The 21,586-nt window shown below is 59.5% G+C and overlaps 1 protein-coding gene and 1 long non-coding RNA gene across 2 annotated transcripts; both read left to right on the forward strand.

Annotated features, from left to right (window-relative positions):
* The first annotated feature begins 786 nt into the window (after positions 1-786).
* On the forward strand, positions 787-13,097 carry EDA2R (ectodysplasin A2 receptor). Its single transcript, XM_082061732.1, has 9 exons — positions 787-957; positions 5,380-5,478; positions 6,115-6,293; positions 7,045-7,130; positions 7,377-7,541; positions 7,952-8,098; positions 8,528-8,934; positions 9,549-9,597; positions 10,015-13,097. The coding sequence occupies exons 2-9, from the start codon at positions 5,392-5,394 to the stop codon at positions 10,308-10,310; spliced, it is 1,416 nt and encodes a 471-aa protein (XP_081917858.1). The 5' UTR covers positions 787-957; positions 5,380-5,391; the 3' UTR covers positions 10,311-13,097.
* A 189-nt stretch (positions 13,098-13,286) lies between these two features.
* Positions 13,287-21,312, forward strand: LOC309444185. The gene is made up of 2 exons (XR_014184965.1): positions 13,287-17,158; positions 17,627-21,312. It is a non-coding gene; the product is annotated as an uncharacterized lncRNA (long non-coding RNA).
* The last annotated feature ends 274 nt before the right edge of the window (positions 21,313-21,586 follow it).

The raw sequence follows: 21,586 nt of genomic DNA on the forward strand, positions 1-21,586 counted from the left end.
GAGCAGCACCGACTGCCCACCCTCCGGCGCCCGAGGGCAGGGAACACAGGAGGGGTTTGCAGCGGGCAGATCCAGCTCCAGCGCCGACTGCTTTGGAGGCACAATACACGGAGCAGAGGGTGCCAAGATCAGTGCTGCTGGGAAAATAAACTCCCTCCTGCACAAGAAAGTTCGATTCCACATGGCAATTTGGTAAACACTCTGATGGAGCAAGTCTTTTGCACAATAATTCTGGGATACATCCCAGACAACACCCTAAGCCGCCCCAGAGATTCACTGATAAGTCACACCAAATGCGCTGTTACAAGTTCAGTTCTGAGCGTGAGAGAAGCCCCTGGCCACGGCGATCCCGGGTGGTCCCTGTGGGCAGAGCCACAGCCCAAACTGTCAAACTTATTCATTTCTGATGCATTCACTCGTGCTGACAGAGGGAGCTGGCTGCGCAGGGACTGTTCCAGCGTCCCCGGGCCCGCAGCAGAGAGTCAGATGCAGCTCTTGGGGCACACGGACCCGGCCTGGGGCTCCCGGCTGCCCCACGCCGCTGCTGAGCCCGCCGCTGCTGAGCCCACGGACGCGCGTGGGCCGGAGTTGCTGCGGTGACACCGGACGGCCCGCGCCGTCGCTGCTCTGCCCAGCCGCCGGGTGGCGCTGCTCGGTGCGCCGGCCGCCCCGCCACGGCCGCTGCTTTGCATAACCCCGCCCAGGCGACGGCGCCCGCCAATGGGAGGCGGCGGGGCGGGGCGTGACGGGGCGTGGCGGCGGGAGCTGCCGGTGCCGTTCGCTCCACGCGGGACACGCCGCGTCCGGCCGGTGCTGCCGGTCTCGCCTGCACTGCCCGCCCCGCATCGTCCTGCCGGTCCCGCCAGCACTGCCCGCCCCGCATCGTCCTGCCGGTGCTGCCGCTCTGCCTGCGCTGCCCGCCCCGGCCCGCACCGTCCCGCCGGCACCGGAACACAGGTAACCCGTGAGTTCCACGCACCCGCCCGCGGCGGTCTCGACCCTCCCCGGTGTCGGTGACACCGCCGGCCAGGGGCTGTTGCGGGGGCTGCGGCGGGTCCCGCACCCGCGAGGACAACGGCAGCGATACACGCGGACCGAACCGGCTCCGGCGGCACCTCGGGGTACCGGGCCGCGGGATGCAGGGGTGCCCGGCCGGGGGGTGCGGACCCGGGGTGCCGGGCGGGGTGATGCGGGGGCGGTGATGCGGTGGCGGTGCCGCCGCGCGCCGGGAGCCCCTCGCCGAGACGTGCCCGGGCATATCCCGGCTCGCTGCCCGCTCTCCCGCGGGCGGGCGGCGGGGGGCGCCGGCGGGGCCGGGCGGCGCTCGGCAGTTCCCCCGCGTGGGCCGGGCCGCGCTCCGCGCGTGGGGGCCGGGGGAGGCGGCGGGCGAGCCGGGGCTTGCTGGGCTGCGTGGGTGGGCGGGCGCCCTCCGGCACGGCGGGGAGCGGCGGCCGCACGGCGGGGGTGGCGAACACGCGTGGGCGGCAGCGCCACATGCATCGCACAGCCGGCACACCGCGCCCGGGGCTCGCAGCCGGAGCCTCGCCGCGGGGTTTCGGTCCCACAGGAGCTGCCGCCGGGCCGGGACCTGCGGGGGCGAGGGGCTGGCGGGGCAGAGGTGACACCGCGTAGCCGGGTCCTGGCTGGGTCCGCGCCGGGTGCGCTCACCCCTGGAAAACGTTCAAGTGTTCTCACCTCCCCAGAAGTGTCAGGCATTCCTAAGGGCCTGCTCAAGGAGTTCAGAATAAGTACTGTTGCAAATTCTTTTATTCATAACCGTCATTATTCAAATTACACGATACTTTTTTTCTTCTCAGTGTGGTTTGCGTGAGTTTATTTATGACAGCGTTAACAATTGAAGAAAAACCCAGGCACTCTGAGGAGACTGAATTATTATCACAAGTGAGACAGTGATAATTACTAAGAAGTAGACGCGGGGCAAAAAAAAAAAAAACAGAGAGAAACCCAAAGTCTTATGAAAATTAATAGGAGTTTGGGCAATATTACTTGCGATATCTAATAAGGAAGAGTGTGGATGCCCAAGGCGGGCAGGCAGAACTTGACAAAAATCACAGTTATGGTCCCAGTCTGTAATTATTTAATTGGGACAGCCCGGGCTGGGGCTGCTCTCACATAAGGAAACACAAGTTCCCAGACACTGCAAATTAAACAGTTAGTGGACAATGTTGTGAGCAGAATTTCCAAATAGATTGGAAAACCTGCTGATTTCCAAGCCGTGTGGAAAGATGCCGGTTCGGCCTTTTTTCCCATGTTTGCCGCTCTGAGCAGTGTTTCATCTCCGGGCATCCTCGGGGCCGGCAGAGCCGCTCCCAGCGAGCTTTGCCGTGCGGGGCGGCACAAGTGATGCTGTCCAGACATAACGAGCGCAGACTAAACGAACAGGAGCGGAGGAACGACTGAGCAAGAGACTGGGACTCGGCACTGCCAAACCCAAGGCATGAAGTAATATTTTCCAGATAACATTTCATTTCCCCCCCTCCTTTGCACTTGCAGCTCTGTTTAGGATGTCAGCTCTCCGGTGTTTGCTCTGATGTGCACAGGGGTCTCACCTGAGGCACAGTTACTGTGGCTGTGCCTGTCTGGTGTGCCGAGCGCAGAACCCTCCGATGATGTCCTGCCACTCTCCCTTGATTCCTGCCAGAATCCACTAGCTGGACATAAAGACGCTTATAAATAGATTCCTAGGTACTCTAAGTTTTTTTTGAAGATTACATTTTCACAGGAGAAACCGAATGGCAGAGCTCTGGAGCTGTCACAGAGGTGAATGAACTTGCACTGTAGCTTTACTGAAATGCGGGTTTTGGTTTGTGGGGTTTCTTGGGGTTCGGTGTTGGTTTTCATCTCGTGCCGTGAAGCTCATTCAGCAGCTCGTGGTTCTGCTGTCCCAGCTGGGTGGGCAGCGCGCTCTGCTCGCCCTGCGCAGCCGACTTGTCCCGTGAAGGCAATGAGAGATTCCCTTAACAAATCACGGCGTTTCTAAGGTAGAAGGTTTCTGCATTCGAAACAATGGCAGTGCGTCCAACTCCTAAGTGCACTGATGCTCTTTGGCAAATAAAATCTGATGCTGTCAGCCACCTTGAGATCCCGTGTAGGATCCAAAGAGGTGGGAGGGTTTGGTTGGTTGTTTTTATTTTTTACTTTTGTCTCATTAGGACCAGTTGTTTTCGTTGCTTATCAGACTCTCAGGAGCTGCTGCTTTCCCAGGAAAGTGTGATGTGGTTTGAATACCTGCTGCACTTACTGTTGTTAAAATGAGAAGTTAAAAAAAAATCCCACAGCTTTAAATTTCAAGCCATTCGACAAAGTGTTTGTTCCATGTACCTTTACACCGCGGCTCGGGAACTAGCAGGCCCACTGGTGTTCGATGGCTCTGCGTCGGGGCTGCGTGTCCCCGCCGTCCCGCGGCGGTGCCGTGTGCTGGCACCGCGTTCCCTGGGCCCGGGCGCCTTTCTGCTTGTGGGAAACTGGTTTAAGCTGCTGGGCAGACAGGGACAGTCCCTGGCTGCAGAGCCTTCTGAAGTGCAGAGAACTCCATAAACACCTGAGAGGAAGAGGTCATGTTGTGTTGGCAGGACAGGTTCACTCGAAGACCGCTGGTCTGTGGTTTGGGTTGTGGTTTTCTCAACAGCACTGCTCTCTCGTGTTACAAGGGCGCTTTGGAGAGGGGTGAAACGCAGTCCCCTTGTTCTCCGGAGCCCGGTGTCTTCGCTCCTTTCCTGTTTCCCACAACTCTATTTCACACACCGTTACGCTCTTGTTAGGGGTGAAACTCCAAAGGAAGCGGCGGGCTCCGGCGCAGCAGCCCTGATGCCTGCGCTGGGCAGGGCGCCGCCGGCGGGACACGGGGCCGGGCGACACGGCACTGAGCGCACGAGGCTGGGTTCCAGGCCAGCCCTCTGAACCGGTTGTGTCACCTGCTCGGGGCCTGTCTCCCCTCTTTTTACTTTCCCTACTGCGCTCAGCCTGTACCCGAACCCCACCGCTAAGCCCCGTGCTCCCCCCGCCGCACTGGCACCGAGCTCCCTCTGCGCCACCTTCTGAGATGGTGACAAATCTCCTTTATTTATTCAGTGGTGTCAGTAACCTTCACACTATTTATAGGCTGTGATCATGCCCCTCCCGAGATATTTGCAAGATAAATTTAGCTCCCTTAGCTTCTCATCGTCAGTGCTCACGGGCTGGCGCTGCCTCTCCTTGCAAGAGCCCCTGGGAGCCGGCGTGCGAGGAGCCGCGCGAGGTGACTCACCCGCCGCGCTCGGCCGGACAGACTCATCCCCAATGAATCCCGGTCATTCGGAGCCCGGGGAGCCCGGCCAAGCGCCTGCGTCCGCCCGGCGAGGGCGCGGCGGGGTCGGGCGGGAGGACGCTGCCCCGGGCTGCGGCAGGAGGGGCTGCGCGGGTGCTGCTCTTCAAAGAGCGTGTCGAGGTGTTCCCTGTTCCTGGCGGGCGTTCGGAGCTACAGGGGTCTTGCTCCTGAGGCTGGTTGAACACAGTTTCTCTCCTGATTTGCCTCACAGGGTTAGGGGAAAAGCAGAATGAAGATTGGTCTAGGGGGCTGGATTTTATTCCATTTTGGTCATCACAGTAAGAACACACCTGGAATAGATAGAAATGAGCAGGCGGCCCCAAAACTCCAAATAAATTGCTCAGTTTTGTAGCGTCATTCTGAGTTGTCTGTTCCTGGTGAGACCCAGGTCTCGTGTTCTGCTGTGAACTACCCTCCCCAAGGGGCAAACTGAGGCTCCACTGAGGCTGGGGCAGCTCTGCCCTTGGCTTCACCTGGGGAAGGCTCTGGGTGCTGTGTCCAGGGTGGTGGGTGCTGGTTCTGGGACAGCAGCAGTGAAACCTCGCTGAGCTGGGATGTGTGCGGGGCACTGGGGCCATGGGTGCGTGTCCTGCTCTGCCAGGGACACACTGGGCGCTGGCGTGTGGTCACGTCAGAGCTGAGCTCCCGGGTCCTGAAGCTGGGACTTTGCTGGGACTGAGCTCTCTGCCGATGGTCTGGGGTAGCCAGACCTGCAGCCGGGGCTGCCCAAGCCCACCCGCCTCCAGCGGATCGGTGACCTGGGCAGTTGGTGTGTCTGCCTTAACGCTGGATATGAAATGTCATTTGCTCCATCCTGAGGGCTGCGTCGTGGCAGCAAAAGCAGGCGGTTCATCCCCAGCCTCGCTGGGAAACCCTTCCCGAGCACCGGAGCAGCCCGTGTGCGCTGGGAGCCGCAGCCTTGGCAGCCGTGATGCACCAGGGGCACGGGCTGCTGTCCCGCCAGAGCAGGAACGCCTGCCCAGGAAAGGGCAGTGCTGCTCACCTCGAACGTGCCGGGCCCGGCTCTGACCTCTCTGCCGTCTCCTCCTCAGGCTCCCAGCCCCATGGCCTGCCAGGAGAGCGAGTACCGGGACGAGCATGGGAAATGCACCCCCTGCAGAAAGTGCATGCCCGGGCAGGAGCTTTCCAAGGTAACCCGGCTGCTCTGAACAGCCCTGAACCATCTGGCAGCAAGGCTGTGCAGTGCCAGCTGGATCCTCTGCCAGCCTTCCTCCAGAAGGATCTTCTGAGCCGCTGGCGTGCTGGGGAGAGCTGGGGCTCGGTGGGAAGGGACGGTGAACCGTTGTAGGGTGAGACAGTGGAAGCAGGAGCTGGGAAGGGATTTCGTGTTGCCCCTCAGCATGCCCTCTTTCCTTTCTGCCCATGGAAATCTAAATTTCCTCCCAGTCCGTACCAGCGGGTGAAGCCGCGCTGCAGGCTGGGTGGGCACGAGCAGCACGGGGCTGCGGGGGCCTGGCCTCGGCGCTGGGGCCGGTGCTGCCCGCCCAGGCACCCAGCGGGTCCCCAGCCAGCACTGCCCAGGGACACGCTGCTGCAGGACTTTCCTGCTCCCTCAACACGGCCCATGGGCAGCAAATGGCTTCCCCGTGTGCCCCGTCCCAGTGCTCCGGTGGCCTCTGCTCTCCGTGGGCTCTGAGGACCCTGCACATGAGCAGTAACCCCCCCACCCCTTGTCCCCAGAGAAGTGGGGCCAGTCCCCTCTGTGCCACTTTGGGACCTGAAGTGGCTCCTGGCCACAGCTGCATAACCGCCCTCGTGTCTTGCAGGACTGCGGTGACGGCGGCGGGGGGGACGCACAGTGCGTCCCCTGCCCTCCCAGGAAGTTCAAGGACAGCTGGGGCCACCACGGCTGCAAGACCTGCCTCTCCTGTGCCCTCATCAACCGCCTCCAGAAGTCCAACTGCTCGGCGACGGCCAACGCTGTCTGCGGGGAGTGTCTGCCGGGGTGAGCGGCGCCGGAGCCGCGGTGGTGGCAGCGGGCAGGGTGCGGGGACAGAGGGGGCTTTAGCTGAGGCCACCCGGAGCATGGGAGGAGCCCTGCTCACCAAGGGCTACCTCTCTGAGGACACTGCTAGTGACATAAAATCCCCCTTGTAGCTCCAAAGAAGGGAACATAAAGGCTCCTGTGCATGAGCAGTGGAAGAAAAGTCCTTCGAGGCCTGGGCTGTTCCTGTGGGCACAGGGGTGGCAAAGTGCTGGGAGATGAGTGGCCATGGAATGAATGCCACAGCTGGTGGTCCCCACGCCGTGCCACGCGTGGTGGGTTTGAAGAGCTGCAGAGGTGAAGGTGGCTGTGTGCCGCAGCCTGGGAGCTGCTGGGGCTGCAGAGCACGTGCCAGGGCTCTGTTTAAGGAGCCTCTTCCCAGATGCAGTTGCAGGCTGGGGGGTTTCTGTGGCTTCGTGGAGCTGTTAGGCACTGTCACCCACTCGAGCAGGCGCGGGGCAGGGGCGAGGCGGTTCAGGTGCTGTCACTCCTTGGCCAAGGTGGCAACAGGCATGAAGTAGCTGCGGGTGCAGCTTCAGCCAGCCATGGGAGCCCTGGGCAGCCCCGCTGCCCTGCGTGTCCCAGCCCTGGGCAGGAGCGCGGGGTCGGCTGTGCCCGCCCGGCTGCGGGATGGACAAACCGCCCGGCTGCGGGAGCCGGGCCGGCTCTCGCCGTGGGGCCCGCGCTGCTGAGACCCTGTGCTGTGTTGCAGGTTTTACCGCAAGGCGCGGCTGAGCGGGCAGCTGGACTGGGAGTGCATCCCCTGCACCAAGCAGACGCCGTCCTCCGAGCCGCAGTGTACGTGTCCCTGCCCGGGTCGGGCTGCTCTGGGGCGGGGGGAGGACGCGGGTCACGGTGCGTGCTAAGTCACCGTGACCGTGTTGAAGCTGAGCCCTCAGACACGCAGCATCCCGTCACCAATCCTGCTCACTGGCCGCAGCACGAGCCGCTGTCCCACAGACCTGCTGGAGGAGGGACGGGGCGCGGGGGGTGGCCCAAGCCGTGGGGTTAGGCTCCAGCGTTTTGTGGCTGGTGTGTTTGCAGGTCGGTCCAGGACAAACCTGGTGAAGGTAGCCGTCCCCACCGTCCCGCCGCAGGACACGGCCCTTCTTGCGCTGACCAGCAGTGCCCTGGTCATCATCGTGCTGGTGCTTCTGGCACTCTCCATCATCTACTGCAAGCGGTTTTGGAAGAGCCAGTGCCAGCGGGGTGAGTGGATGCCTGCAGTGCCTCTCCCCCTCCTCCCTTTGCCCTTCACACGTGCCCGCAGCCCCTCTTGCTGTGCAAGGGACCTCTCTTGTGCTTTGCCTGCTCAAAGGCACGAGGAGCCTCCCTCCGCAGCCCCACCGTGGGGAGTGGGACGCTGCCGTTTCACTGTCACAGCTGCGGTCCCCTCTCCGCGGGGTTTCTGGGGCCAGCTGAGGTTGGGTGGCTCTGTATGGGGCAGGACGGGTGAGGGAGGAGGGCAGCAGGTGTGGTGGCCAGTCTGGGACCCGCCGGAGCCCCGCAGCGTGCCAGGGAGCTGCCGGCTCCTCGCAGCAGACATACCGCACGGCTGAGGACATGCTGGGGAAGCGAGCCAAGCCTTCGCTCAGACCGGTTCTCCTCTGTCCTCCAAGTCTTCCTGAGGACTCAGAACTTCTCGGGCCAGCGAGCAATGTTCCCAACCGCGGCGGTGCCCGGCAGGTTCCTGTGTGAGGAGCAGATGTCTGGTCCCTGCTGCCTGGGCGTGAAGAACCTGAGCCCCTGCTACAGGCAGGCAGAAGGTACCCGCAGCTGCGGCTGTGCCTGGGGCAGGGAGGGGTGCTGGGCCCAGCTCGCCTGGTCCTGGGACATACTGAGGTGTCCTGGGGCGGGAAGGATGGAGCTGGACAGTGTCCAAGTCCCACCAAACGGAAGTTTGGGACCTCTCTTAATTGCTGACAGACTTTGTACCAGAAATGGTCATGTGCAGCCCCTGCAGCTCTGTATTGGGTTTGCATGGCAAAGTTTTAGCAGTGGGGGAGGCTTCTGTGAGAAGATGCCAGAAGCTGCGACCTCCACAAGCTCCTGAGACCCCCAGCCCCTCTCCCTGCACTGGGGCGAGGGCTCGACCCCACGCAAGACTTTGTGGAAAGGCACAGAGGTGGCTTTGCTGGGCGGTGCGGGGGACGGGGCGCTGGGCTCCGCTGAGCCGTGCCGGTTTCTGGTTGCAGGCCCCGTGGAAGCGGTGCAGTTCATTTCGGACGGGGAAGCCCTGGGCCTGCAGCTCCCCGCTCTGCAGCTGGAGCCGGACGTGCCGCTGGCGGGCGCTGCCTCCAAAGGGCAGCGGGGCCGGGGGCTCCTGGAGAGCCAGCCCCTCATCCGGGCCCCGCCGGACGCCATGGCCCCGCTCTCCTCCTGCGCCTCCGAGATGCAGCACAAGTGGCCACACGCCCCGGTGGAGTGCACAGAGCTGGACCTCCAGAAGTTCTCCACCCAGGCGGAGTTTGCGGGCGGCGAGCGGCCGGAGGACCGGGCGGTGCGGAGAATCCCGGCAGAGGCCGGCGGGGCGGGGCGGGAGGGAGCCCGGCGCCCGCCCTCCGCCTGCCCGAATCCCACTGCTGACAGCGAGGAGCAGCCGGTGAGTTCCTCTGGCCTCAGGGCTCCTCCAACACCCATGGACACCTGAGGCTCAGGCACAGGGTGCTGGGCTGGCCAGGGGGGTAGGCGGGTAGACAAAGGTTCGTTAGTATTTGGGAGTAACTGGTACTTACAAAAGCCAACTTGCCAGATGTTTAGTAGTGTGTCACTAAACAAGCCATGAGCCATGGAGACGTGACCTGCTGGCATGGTTTCAAACACCCAGAAGACCACAGTTGTTTATGGGATGTATGAGCGTATCTCTAACTGATGTGCTCTCGAGTGGTCCTTGTCCTCTCGCTCTCCGTGAAGCCGACCCGCAGCGGGAGCGGGTTCCTCCGCTCTCCAGTGAGCTCATCAGGGACCTGGTGACTGACGTCACTGAGCCTCAGGAAACGTCTGGCACAGAAACCCCTGTCACAGCCGGCTCCGGGTGCCTGTTTATGGAAGCGGTTTACTGGGAGGCCCTGGAGCATGGCGAGGAGGTGGTTGGCTCTGTGGGATGTAGTGCAGAAGGGGAAGCGCCGTTCCCGAGCCTCTGACAGCCCTGGGCATGGAGGCAGGCGTTGCTGTTCTCGCTGGGCTGCCAACAGCCTCGGGTCTCTGTCTTGCCAGGTGGATGATGCCCAGAGCCTTGTGACTCAGATCAGCAGCAAGACGAAGGGTAAGTGTCTGTCCAGAGTCACCTCTGTGCGCTGAGTATCGGGGTAGAGAGGCGGGTGCTGGGGAGGGAGCTCCTCCAGAAGCTCACCACAGCTACGTGGAGGTGCCGGTTGTCACAGGGACTTATCTGGCTTTGGTGGCCTTTGGTGCTGGTTCACAGGGTAGATTTTCTGTGATACTGCCTTGAAGGGTCTGTGGGCAGGTGTGGATGGATGCCCAGTTGTCACCAGTTACCAGCCTCCCCATCCTGAGCCAGCTGCATGTTGCTGAGCTCTGAAGGCGATGCCGGAGGAGATAACTGCAGTGGCAGGGCGGCGTTTCACCCGCTGGGCAGGGACAGGAGCCCAGCTGCTCCGTTTACTCTTATCCCAGCCAGGTGTGTTGGGTTCTGACCTCCCTTTGCTGTGTTGCTGCCCAGGTCTGCCGGTAGCAGAGCTGCCCCGTTCCTTGGTGCAGTCACTCGCGTTCCTGTTGGACCCCTCCTTGAACGGCACGAAGAACTTCAGCCACGTGGCGCTGGAGCTGGGCGTCGCACCGCAGTTGCTGGGACGGCTTTCTGGATTCGAGCAGCTCGTCGCTCACCTCACCCGCTCGGGAGACGCGGTCACCGTCCCGCTGCTGGCCCAGGCCCTGCAGCGGCTCCAGCGCTTCGACGCTTTGCTCCTGCTCTGTGACCACTTTGTGCTCGGCCAGGCCCAGGGTCGCCAGTGCTAGAGGGACAGGGAGGGGACGGCTGAAGCTCCAGGTGCTGTGTACTGGTACGGGAGAGGATCCGGTAGCCCTGCGGTCACATAACCTCTTTGTGCAAGTGAGGAGTACGTGGAGATGGTCTCTGCATTGTGTGACAGAAGGACATGAGGGGAGCATTCGTCCTCAGGGAGGCCGAGGTCGTGCCCATCCGTGCCGCCCCAGCACCTTCCCCTTCGTGTCCTGTTCGTGACGCGGTGCAGTTTTCTTGCAGGACTCTCGGACTGATCCAGGGCTGGGCTGACATTTGTCCTTGTCACAGAGCAGAGCGGTGGCTGCCGGCCTGGGGACAGTGCTGGCTCACGCCCTGGTCCTGCTGCCCCACAGGAACCTGTGGCCACTGTGGCTTTGCAAACCGCCCTGTGGTGACACAGGGTGGCAGAGACCAGGCTGCTTCACCGCCGTGCCGGCACTGGGCGGCAGCTGGAGGCTGCAGCCTGTGCCCATGGCTGGGTCACAGCACCTCTGTCCCTGTGCTGGTCACAGCAGAGCCAACTTGGTTTAAAATAATGATTTTCTTCTTTTTTTTTTTTTTTTTTGATCTGCCTAAAACCAGCCTAATTTTCTCATTTTTGGGTGTAGCTGCTAGGGAGGAGAACACCCTTCTGCTTTTCATTTCTTCCTGGAGGATTTGTCAGAGCTTGCACCGGTCCCGCCCGCGCCGGGTGCCCCTGATTTCGGGAGCTGTGCCCCGGGGCCGGTGGCTGCAGGTGTCCAGGCTGTTCTGGAGCTGCCCCCAGCCGCTGGGGCGTTACCGGGATTGCGCTGGCAGCCGCTTTTGGAGGGTGCAGTGGGAGCCGGAGCCGAGCGCTGCCCCTGCAGCCCGGCACATCCGCCGGGGCAGGCGGGAGCTCCCCGGCGCGGTGCCAGCGCGGTGACGCCGCTGCCCGGCTTGGCTCCATTCTGCTGAGCTCATGGGCAGAGCACTGCCCCATGACTGGTGGTTCGGCACCGGTGCCTTTAGGTGGCATCGGTAAGTGTCGCGCGGGTTGTGCCGGAGCCGTGCACCAGCACCGTCCCTGCGCGCTGCGGCGGGGTCCGGCGGGTGCGGCGGCTCCGTCCCTGTCACCGGGGCCGTGTGGCCGCCAGCAAGCGGCACTGTTACCCTGCCGGGCATCCCTGGCCGAGCTCACGCGATTTGCCGTTTATCTGAGCGCAGTACTCAGAAAAAGCAGGCGACCTTCTGGGAAGGCAGCGCTTTGCTCGGATCTGCCCGAACACGGGTATTAATAGCTGCTGGTCTTTTTCTTTTCCCTGTTAAATGCTGTTAAGACTTGAACGCGCTCAGGATGTGGTTAGATAACGGGAGGCGTGAGCAGTTTCAGCTGGATGTGACACTTTCTCTCCCCCGCTGTTTGTTTCTTCCAAAGTCAAGGTCATTCTGTTGCTCTTTGCTCTGCAAGAACCAGAAGTATTAGACTTTTTGCCCGTTTTAGGCTGGGGTTAGTCAGGCTCTGGTTACATACTTGGTGTGTTACGGAGCAGTCAGGAAAAGTATTGCTAAAGCAAACACAGCCTGTGGTCGGGCTTTTCGTTTGAGGTTTCTCTGTGGCAGGGAGAGAGTGTTTGGATTAATCAAATAAATATTTAATACCTCTGTGGACACACTTAGTCACTTCCAGCGGGAATTAAGATAAATTTACCTACAGCTGTCTGAGTAAGAGCTGGCTCAACTTGCCAGCACTGACTCTGGAACTGGAACCCGTCTGGGTGGCTTGTCCTGCGTGTCCCTGTGTCTGTGTGTCACCGGTGCCACCAGTGGGGGGTCCCTCGGGGGCTGGGCAGGACACAGAACCAGCCTCCTCCTGTCCCTCGGGCACGAGTGATGAGCAGGAATGGCTGTTAAATTAAAAACAGTGAATAACGAGGACATTATAGAATCACAGAATGTGCTGAGTTGGAAGGACCCACAGGATCATGGAGTCCTGTCCCTGCACAGGACGCCCCACAGGTCACCCCGTGTGTCTGAGGACGTTGTCCAGTCTCTTCTGTCGGGCTGGGGCCGTGGCCCCTCCCTGGGCAGCCTGTTCAGTGTCCGGCACCTCTGGGTGAAGAACCTTTCCCTCACGTCCAGCCGGCCCTCCCCGGCACATCTCCTGCCGTTCCCTGGGCTCTGTCACTGGTCACTAAAGAGCCGGGTTCGGCGCCTGCCGCTCCTGCTCCCTGTGAGGAGGCTGTGGCCATGATGAGGTTGCCTCTCAGTCTCCTCTTCTCCAGGCTGAACAAACCCAGTGACCTTTGTAGCTTCTTCTGGACACTCTCTGGTAGCTCAGTAACGTTTTGTCTCCGGTGCCCGCAGCCCTGCGCACAGTGAATGCTGCGGGTGAGGCCGCCCCAGTGCAGAGGGGACATCCCCCGCCCGCTGGCCGTGCCGTGCTGGCTGCACCGGGACACGGGCCGCTGGGCTCCAGGGACACCGGTGGCTCATGTTCATTGTCACACGTGTGCTGCAGGTCCTCATGTTCCTCCCTCCCTGAGCGGCTCTGCTGGGCTGGGCTCAACCATTGCGTGGAGTGTTTGCCACATTTGTTTATTTCTCCCTTCTTTGAAGAAATTAACCCCATTCACTTCATAGTTTTTAAGGCAAACTATTATTTTTCAGCTGTTTGATGTCTGAGCAATATTATTCACAGTCAAACCCAACCTCTGCCTCGAGGCTGAGGCGGCGGCTCGTGGGGTGGGTGTGCAGTGCATGGGGTGCCGTGCACAACGTGGAGGGTGGGGTTGTGCCATACACGATGTGTAGGGTGGGACTGTGCCATACACGATGTGTAGGGTGGGGTTGTGCCATACACGATGTGTAGGGTGGGACTGTGCCATACACGATGTGTAGGGTGGGACTGTGCCATACACGATGTGTAGGGTGGGGTTGTGCCATACACGATGTGTAGGGTGGGATTGTGCCATACACGATGTGTAGGGTGGGGTTGTGCCATACACGATGTGTAGGGTGGGACTGTGCCATACACGATGTGTAGGGTGGGGTTGTGCCATACACGAAGTGTAGGGTGGGGTTGTGCCATACACGAAGTGTAGGGTGGGGTTGTGCCGTGCTGTGCGTGGCGCGTAGGGTGCCCACCCACCCGCTCCCCCGGCTGGTGTCACAGCGGGCACTCTGCTCCTTCCAGCGCCGTGGCAAACTCTGTGGTGTTTGCACGGGCCACAATCCAGCAGTGGCCTCAGCGCTGCCCTGGGAGCCCCTTTGGCTGGTTTCCACAGCCCAGCTGGAGCCCGGGGGAACCGTGTGAGCCTGGGAGATGGGGCGCGACGCTGCTGTTTGGCCATGGGCAGCAGTCCCTGGGAGAGGAGTTGCTTTAGCTGCGAACCAATGGACTTGATACTTGACTTTGTTTTTTTAAACAGTATTTTCAGCACAAGACTTGGAATACAAGGGAAGGAAATTCCCATACGCTGGATCTCGCGTTGCAGCGTCAGGAAGCTGTTTGTGCCAAGCTGGCATGGCTCAAAAAGAGCTGAAAGAAATCACATAATTCAGCATCTGTGTAAACTGTAGCTGGGCCGAACAGTGGAAAGACTTTTGTGCAGTGGGATTATTTTTTTTACAAGCAGTTGTTTTTGACACCACTCTTGTCTGGAAGTCTGATTCGCAGAGGAATTTATATGATAAGTTTAAGTCCTGCCCTGTTCTGGAAAGCTCTTAAGCACAGATTTAAAAATAGGCACGTACTTAAATCCTATGAAACCCTTGGGTGCTTTTCCTGGACAGGGTGCTTGTGAGAACTGTACTTCAGTATGCTCTGTCAGGAGCCGTTTACTGAGGTGAACTTGATTGGTGATCCGGGCACACTTCTCAGAACAGTCTGCAAGTGCTGGGGGGCAATGCCCCAGCGTTTTGGTTACTTCATAACGCAGACTCTGGTGCTTTTTCTAAAAAACCAATAAATACATTTCTGTAGCCATGGTTTACCTAGGGGAATACATGGTATTTTTATGGTGAATGTTATTTTTCTTAAAGGTTACGAATAGGTTATTTATATTTTTGTAAATTCTGTGTCATTACCATTGTAATTCTGAAGCAGAGTTGTTCCTGTTGTTTCTTGGGTGATGTCGAGGTTCAAATAAAGCAGTAGCTGAGCTCCTGCCCTGTTCATTAAACACGGGCCATGTGCCCCCCGTTCCTCGCAGACATGCTGCTCCCGAGTGCTGTTTGCAGGTCCATAAACCCCAGGGCCGGAGGAGGTGGCGCCGGGGGGGTTTGGGGTGCTCCCGGCCCACAGGCAGGGCCTGGCCGGGCCAGCGGCGCCCTCAGCAGCGCTGCCGCAGCGGAGCCCGTGGCGCTCGTGACGCGGGGGGCGGGCAGGAGCGGCTCCAGCGGGCACCGCGGGCAGGAGCAGCCCCTGCCCTGCCCGACACCAGCACCGGCATCGGCTGTGAACTGGTGTGCAGGTTTAACCTCCCTCAGAAGGGACAAATCCCAGGTGGGGCTCATCGTGTGGCCTGGGGATGGGGAGGGGTCGGGGACCCCGTAAATGATGCCCGAGGAGCTCCGGTTCCTCAAGCTTCACGGAAAGGCAGTTGCTCTTTAAGTTTGGCAGTTACGGTGCTTGTTAAGTCTGTTCATGCCTTTGCATTTGCCTGTTCTCTAGAATAATTATGAGAATGAAGGATATGATTTTCTTTCCTAATTAAAGCTGTTACACATGTCCAAGCCCTGGCAGGCTGTATCGGTGCTGCTGTGCGCGGTGCAGCGGCGCGGGAGGCGGCAGCCCCGGCATCCGGGCCCCCAAGAACCCGTCATTCATCGCTGAACGCAAACGCACAGCATCGGTGGAGCTGTTGAGGGTGCACAGCTCCAGAGAACCCTTTCCAGGGAGCTCAGGTGTCTGGGGCCTCTGTGTTCACTGCGATGACTTTGCTGCTGTGCTGGGACCAGCCAGCTGTGTGTGAAGGTCTGCATGGGTTGGTGATGCCGGTGTCCCTGCCAGCCCCGCTGTAGCTGGAGGTGGATGGTGCAGGGGGACGTGCTGTGGGCTCGGGGGGACCCCGGCTGTCCCGGGGTGGGCAGCTCCTGGGACGGGTCCCCAGAGCCCAGCCCATGGGGGAGCGTGTCCGAGAGCGCCGGGCATGGTGGGGACGCAGCCTCTGGCACGCTGTTGGGATGGGAATCTGGAGGTGCCTTGCCTTGTCTGCAGGCTGCGGCGCTGGAACCATGCAGGGCTTGTCGTTCTCAGCTGCCGAGGACTGGCCGCGCCGCAGGTGAGGGGTGGGTGGGTTTGGCCCCACCGCACGGGTCCGCTGTCCCGTGCCAGGCAGGCGCTCACCCCAGCCAGCAGCTCCTGTGAACAGGGGGTGCACCCGCTCCGCTCCCCGCCGCGGGGCGGCTGTGCTGCCTGGTCTTGCCTCAGCTTTGGCTGATGCACAAGAAGCTGTGATAAACCGTGTTCCCCCCAAGCACTTGGGATTCCTTTCCCAGCCCTGCGATAAGAGGCGTGTCTGTGGCGCAGAGCTGGCGGAGGAGCAGACCCGCTCCATGCGAGCGGGAGCCCCGCGGTGCTCAGAGCTCAGAGGCCCCTGCCCCCAGTCCCTGCTGCCCCCTCAGCCGGTTTGCAGCGGGGCTGGAGCGCAGCTGCAGGCTGGGGTGCACGGGCCTCCCCTCGCTGCCTCTGGAGGAACAGCTCCCGCTGGATGCAGAGCCGTGGCAGAGGCATCCAGGGCACAGGGGCCGCCTGCTTGACGAGCCTCCGGTTCCAGAGGGTGCCAGTGAACACCATGTGTCCCGCGAGGCATGTGTGCTGGGCGTTCTCCTGGGCTGGTCCCCGCAGCAGGAATGCAGACGTGTGTCCTGCGGCCACAGCTTGTGGCCAGAGATCCTGCCAAGCCAAATATTCCTGACGGACAGGCTTTAATTTAAAGAACTTGGCTTAAGTGTGTGGGGTGTTGAGATGCATCACTTGCATCCCCTGATGGAGTAACTGCAGAGGAGGAGACCAGCGGCTCCAAGTCCTTCTGTAGACCAGTAAACCCTGGGCAGACTTTATCTGAGACCTACTGAGGTGCTAATGCAAGTCAAGGGGGGTCTTGGTGTCCTCGTCACAGGGGACTCCTGCCTCGTGAGCATCGAGCTGCACGGCGGAGCTGGGGCAGGTCTGCCCGGGCTGCAGATGTTCCCATAAACTAAATGCTCTGGGCGTGATCCTGCTTGGCAGCCTACAGAGAGAGCCAGGCTAACTAATGAGCCCTGGATTAACAAGGACTGTGTGATCTGTGAACAATTAAGTCAGATGAGCTTTCTAAGGTTGCCCTTGTGCAGATTCTGGATGCACAGAGCCAAGTGCTTTTACAGCAAGACCTTTTTCCTGAAGCCTGGTGTTTCCATCTTTGGTCTGAGATGATCTGGACTAAACCAGCATTGCATGGAAATACAGACCAAAAGCCTGTACTTTGGGCGAGTAGAGGGCAGGGAAAGAGACTGCGTGGCCAGGGAAAGGCGGCTCTTCACAGAAAAGGGTCAGAGGAGAAGCACGTGCTCCTCGGGGGGGTTGGCTCAGCAGAAAGCTGGGGTGGAGCGAGCAAATAGCAGAAATGCTGGAGTGCTCGGTAACACCTTGGCAAATGCAGCTTTCCTGCTTTTGCTCTCGTGTTCTTGCCCACCCTATAGAGAGATGTGATGTCAAACATGGACCAGCAGGCTCCGGAGAAGCATGAGACAGCGCAGAGACAGAACAGGCGCCCTGTGCAGCTCGGCTCTGGGGCCGCACCCGCCACAGCTGCTTCGTTAGCACACGGAACCCTGATTGCCTTCAGTTATGTGACAGCTAGAAGAATCTTTCACAATGGTTCAGACCACATTTCAGGTGGGTGGAAAACCATCCAACCAAAGTTTTGTGTCGGTCTAAGGTAAATTAAGCCCTGTCGTTAGTATCTATTCGTGTGGCATGAATAATCTGGCAGAATGCAGGAGTGGAGGGCGCGGAACGGCAGCTGGAGGCTCCGCAGAGGAACCCACGTCCTCCAGAGGTTCCCCCACTCGGAGCTGCAGCAAACCCCTTCTCCGGGCCCCGTCCGCGGCGCCGCAGCCCCATGCTCCGCGCCGGAGCCACCGTGCCGCGGACCTTCCAGTGTGCGCGGCCGCTCCGCGCTGCTGCCGGCGGCACGCGGGGCTGGGACACTGCAGTCACACCGCTCCTGCTGGAAACGGACCCTTAAATCCATTAGAGAGGACTGAATCGCCAGTCCCTGGTTTCTCTCCTTTTCCACTTTCCTGCCCCACCAACGATGTTTTTATTGTTTGTTCTCTGATTTTCCCATTTTGTTTTCCACAGGCGTTCCCCTGTGTGCACACTCTCGTATTACTGCTTCTCTGCAGGACACCAGCGCAATTACAAGGGAATGAAAACACAGGTTTTACAGCACATTATTGAATTATGGAGTGTGTTGGCCAGCAGACAGAGGTTTATTTCTCTGCTGCCCCCAGACTCACCTGTGGAACGTGGGGCTGACCCACAGGGCCCCTCCAGGGCAGTTTCAAATCGTCGCAGTGCGAGTGTCCAGGTGCCAGCGTCCCCCGCTTCGTGTCGCCCGCAGTGACTGCAAACGTCCCCCTGCGGCTCTGCGGGGCAGACAGAACCGCAGCCGGGCCGGGACTGTCCCCGCCCTGCGTCCCCCGGATGTGGAGAAGGGGACCCCCATGTTGGGGGGGGCTGGGGAACCGGGCACAGGGTTTGGAGCATTAGGGAGACATGAATGAGAGCAAATTCTCTCAACTGGAACCAAACTGGGAGCAACAACCACCACTGAAAAACTAAAAAAGGGAGCCTGATACCTTATGTTGGCAGCAGAAGTTCATTTTTAAGGGAAAAACATTGCAGCTCCAAACATAAAGCCTTGCTGACTAAAACCAAAACAAAGCGCCACACTGTCTTCACAGGGACAGCTCGATGCCAATAGTTATTACTATCCATCAAAAATACATTATTATCCCAGTGAAATTCCTGTATTCCATCCCTGGGCCCTGGTGGTAAATGAGGCTTTTTGAGACCGGCCAGCCTGTTTCTGTGTGACAATTATTAAAAGGAGCCAATGGACAGGGTAATGGGCTGGGTTTGGATTCAACTGCAGCTGCATTGAGCAACAGAGTTTTAGGAAAAGAATGAAGTGGTTTTGCAACCCATTCAACACCTCCTCAAACTCCCCCTCACGTCCTCCTCTGAGCTGGTTTTGAGAGGTTATTGGGTTACAAATAAACACTCCAATTAAATACAATGGCAATAGGGCCAATCTTTGTAGTTCCTTACCTGGTGCGGTTAGTTTAAAACGAGCAGGAGCGAGAGCTGGAGGGTCGGACACGGCCCTGGCGCCGTGGGACCCGGAGCCGGACCCGCCGCGGGCAGCGCTGATGGGAGCAGGGCCGGGTATGTGTGCACATATACACACGTCAGTGAAGGGTCTGCAGCGCACCCGGGCTGCGTTCTCGCTAACCCGCAGGGGGATTCTTTCCTCTTTGTTTTCCTGCCCCTCCATTTCTCCATCCGCACCGAGAACCACACCATAAATGAAACAAAACCCCTGCCCTTAGATTAGAGAATAGATGCCCCAGAGCTAACCAGAAACGCAGGGCACTAAGCTTCACATCCACCCATTCCAGCCCGGCCCTCCAGCCTCGCCAGGAGCGTCTCGCAGGGCACCCACGGCCACTAAAGCTGCTCGTTCCAGGGGGAGGGACCCGGTGGTGCTGGCGGGTGTTTGAATGGGGAGGGTCAAACAAGCTCAAAGTTCATTTTCAGCCTGTTCCCATTTACAGCTGAGACATCTGAATATATTGCTAAATATTCATGGTCTTTATTAGCTATGTTAACCACCACAGTTCGCCTACAGGATGAATACATTCCCACATTATGCCCTGCTTGCTGTGAGGGACAACAGGATGCTTTTATTCCACTAAATAGAAATGCAATTTAGTACAATTCTTTTAAATAGAACACAAGGTAACCTTTCATTCAAGTCAGCTTTAGCTTTGGGTTTCGTAAAATTAACCTTCAAATTTAATAAAGGGAAAAGCCTATAGCCTGCAATAGAAGTGGGAACATAGGGAGGGCTGCTGTGCTGAGGTGTTTCTGCGGAGCTGTAGCGGCTGCCGTCCCCGTGCCGGAACTGCTGGCTTTGGTCAGCGCTTGTGAGCACGAGCCACTGTACATTTAATTCAGGAACAGGGTAGAAAATGACAATAATGTGTTAAATAACTGACCTCTAAGGATAGATCAGGGAAAGACAATGGACGATGATGGGAATTCTAGGAATACCGCAATGGTGACAACTAAAACTTGATTCCTTTCCAGTCCTTTGGAAGGACTTGGTTTATTAACCTGAATGTGAAAGGTCCGAGTGATGTATCACAGTTCAGAAAGAAACAAAAACTTCCAGCATTCCACTGACGGGGGCACTCCCCGTAATTGTTCCTTGTGGTGTCCCACAAAGCAATTGTTTCTGTCTCCAACAGACAAATCAGACGATCCATCAATCTGATTTTGTAAAGCAACCGGTCTCTTCCTATCTGCCAAGGAGGTTTTTATGAGGCCTGTCATGGAAAAGTCTCTTCAAGAGACAGACCATAGCCTTGTGAGAACAGACACATGGTTTCCACAGGGTTCAGCCGCTGGGGTTTTTTAACTACTGACTTCCCCCTGTCACCTGTGGTAGGTGACAGCTGCTGGTCGTTGGCAGCTCGTTTCAGGGGGCAGTGTCCTCATGCCATTTGGCTTTGCCGAACACGGTGTTATCACCAGGACAGGCTCACGGGAGAACAAACCTTCATTGAGGGGGCCAAACGCATTGACTGAATGCTTACTGCCCGGATAAACGAAAAAATACTGGAGGTGGCAGGGCAAGAAGTGCATTTGCTTTGATGTCTGGGGAGACGTGAGCAACCTCCTGAGCGAGGCTTTGCAGCCCCTTGCAGCCCCTGCTCTGGCCGCGCCAGCTCCGCTCCCCCGGCCGCCCCAGCGCCGTGGGGCTCGCGCTGGAGCCGCAGCCTCTGGAGCCGGCTCCTGCGCTCCCGCCGCGCGCCATCGGCCCGGCCCCAGCGGCTCCGCTCTGCTCAGCGCAGACCCAGCACGCGGCCTGGCCAGAGCTGTGGGCACAGAGAGCTCGCCGGGTGCGCCCAGTGGCGTCCGTCGTGGGAAAGGTGGGTGCACCAGAAGCACCGGGACAGCGAGTGCGGGGGAGCAGTTAGGAGCGTGCTGGAATTTGGGTAGGGAGGACTGCTGAGCACGGGTGGGCCAGGGCAGCCCTGCGGAGAGCTTTACCCGAGTGCCGGCTGCAGGATGAGCCTGCCCCGTCGGTTCCCGCCTGGTGTCCATCCAGTGCGGGAGATCTGGAGCGCTCTCTGCGGGGCTGGAGGGGCCGCACTGGCGGCTGCTGGGTGAGAGGGCAGAGCCGCCTGCCCCGACTTGAGGGCGAGACTCTGCTGCGCTGCCCGTGGCACAGGGCGTCTGCTCGTCAGCCTCCCAGCGTTAATTCGGGTGTGCCGCTGCACCCCAGCCTCCTGGGCGAGGTTCGGGGTTTTCCTCCCTCGCGCCCGGCGCTGCAGGCCTAGCCTGCGGAGCTGCGTCGGGGCAGAGGACGGTCCTGACTCCGACCAGGGACAGCTCCACTTCCAGGGCTCGATCCGGATTTAGCTGAGGACAATTCCGTGTATGCTTTGGGCAGCCTCTCAGTATTGTTTTCCACTTGAAGACTTGACTGATGATAACTTTATTCTGTTTCTCCTTCCTGAGCTAATTTTCTGACTCATTGTGCATTTTTGTTCTGCTCGCTTTTTGTTCATCTAGTTGGCATTTTGTGGTTTCTTTGTTCATTATGTGATGGGGCTATATAAGGGGATTTGTTTCTGGAATTCAGGTATCCCCTGCACTGTGTTCTCTGTTATCATCTTCATCAGCAACTATGCTGAAGGCAGTTAGATGCATTTGGCATGAGCTAACGTTAATAAATCTGGGTTGTTAATCACTCAGACATGTCTCTGAATCATGGCATAGTGATCTGTGTGGGCTCAAATACTTTCTCTGGAGGAGACTCCTGGTAACTCGGTGTTCTAATAATTCACCCTCGGGGTTTTGCTGCAGGGCTCTGCCTGCCTGGGACAGACTGGAGCCGCCCGCCTGCCGCGGGGCAGCACGGCAGGGCCGGGGGGCGACGGCAGGGCCGGGGGGCGACGGCAGGGCCAGGGGCAGCACGGCAGGGCCGGGGGGCGACGGCAGGGCCGGGGGGCGACGGCAGGGCCAGGG

This window comes from Streptopelia decaocto (genome assembly GCF_964273445.1).
Source record: "Streptopelia decaocto genome assembly, chromosome: 10".
Lineage (NCBI taxonomy): Eukaryota > Metazoa > Chordata > Aves > Columbiformes > Columbidae > Streptopelia > Streptopelia decaocto.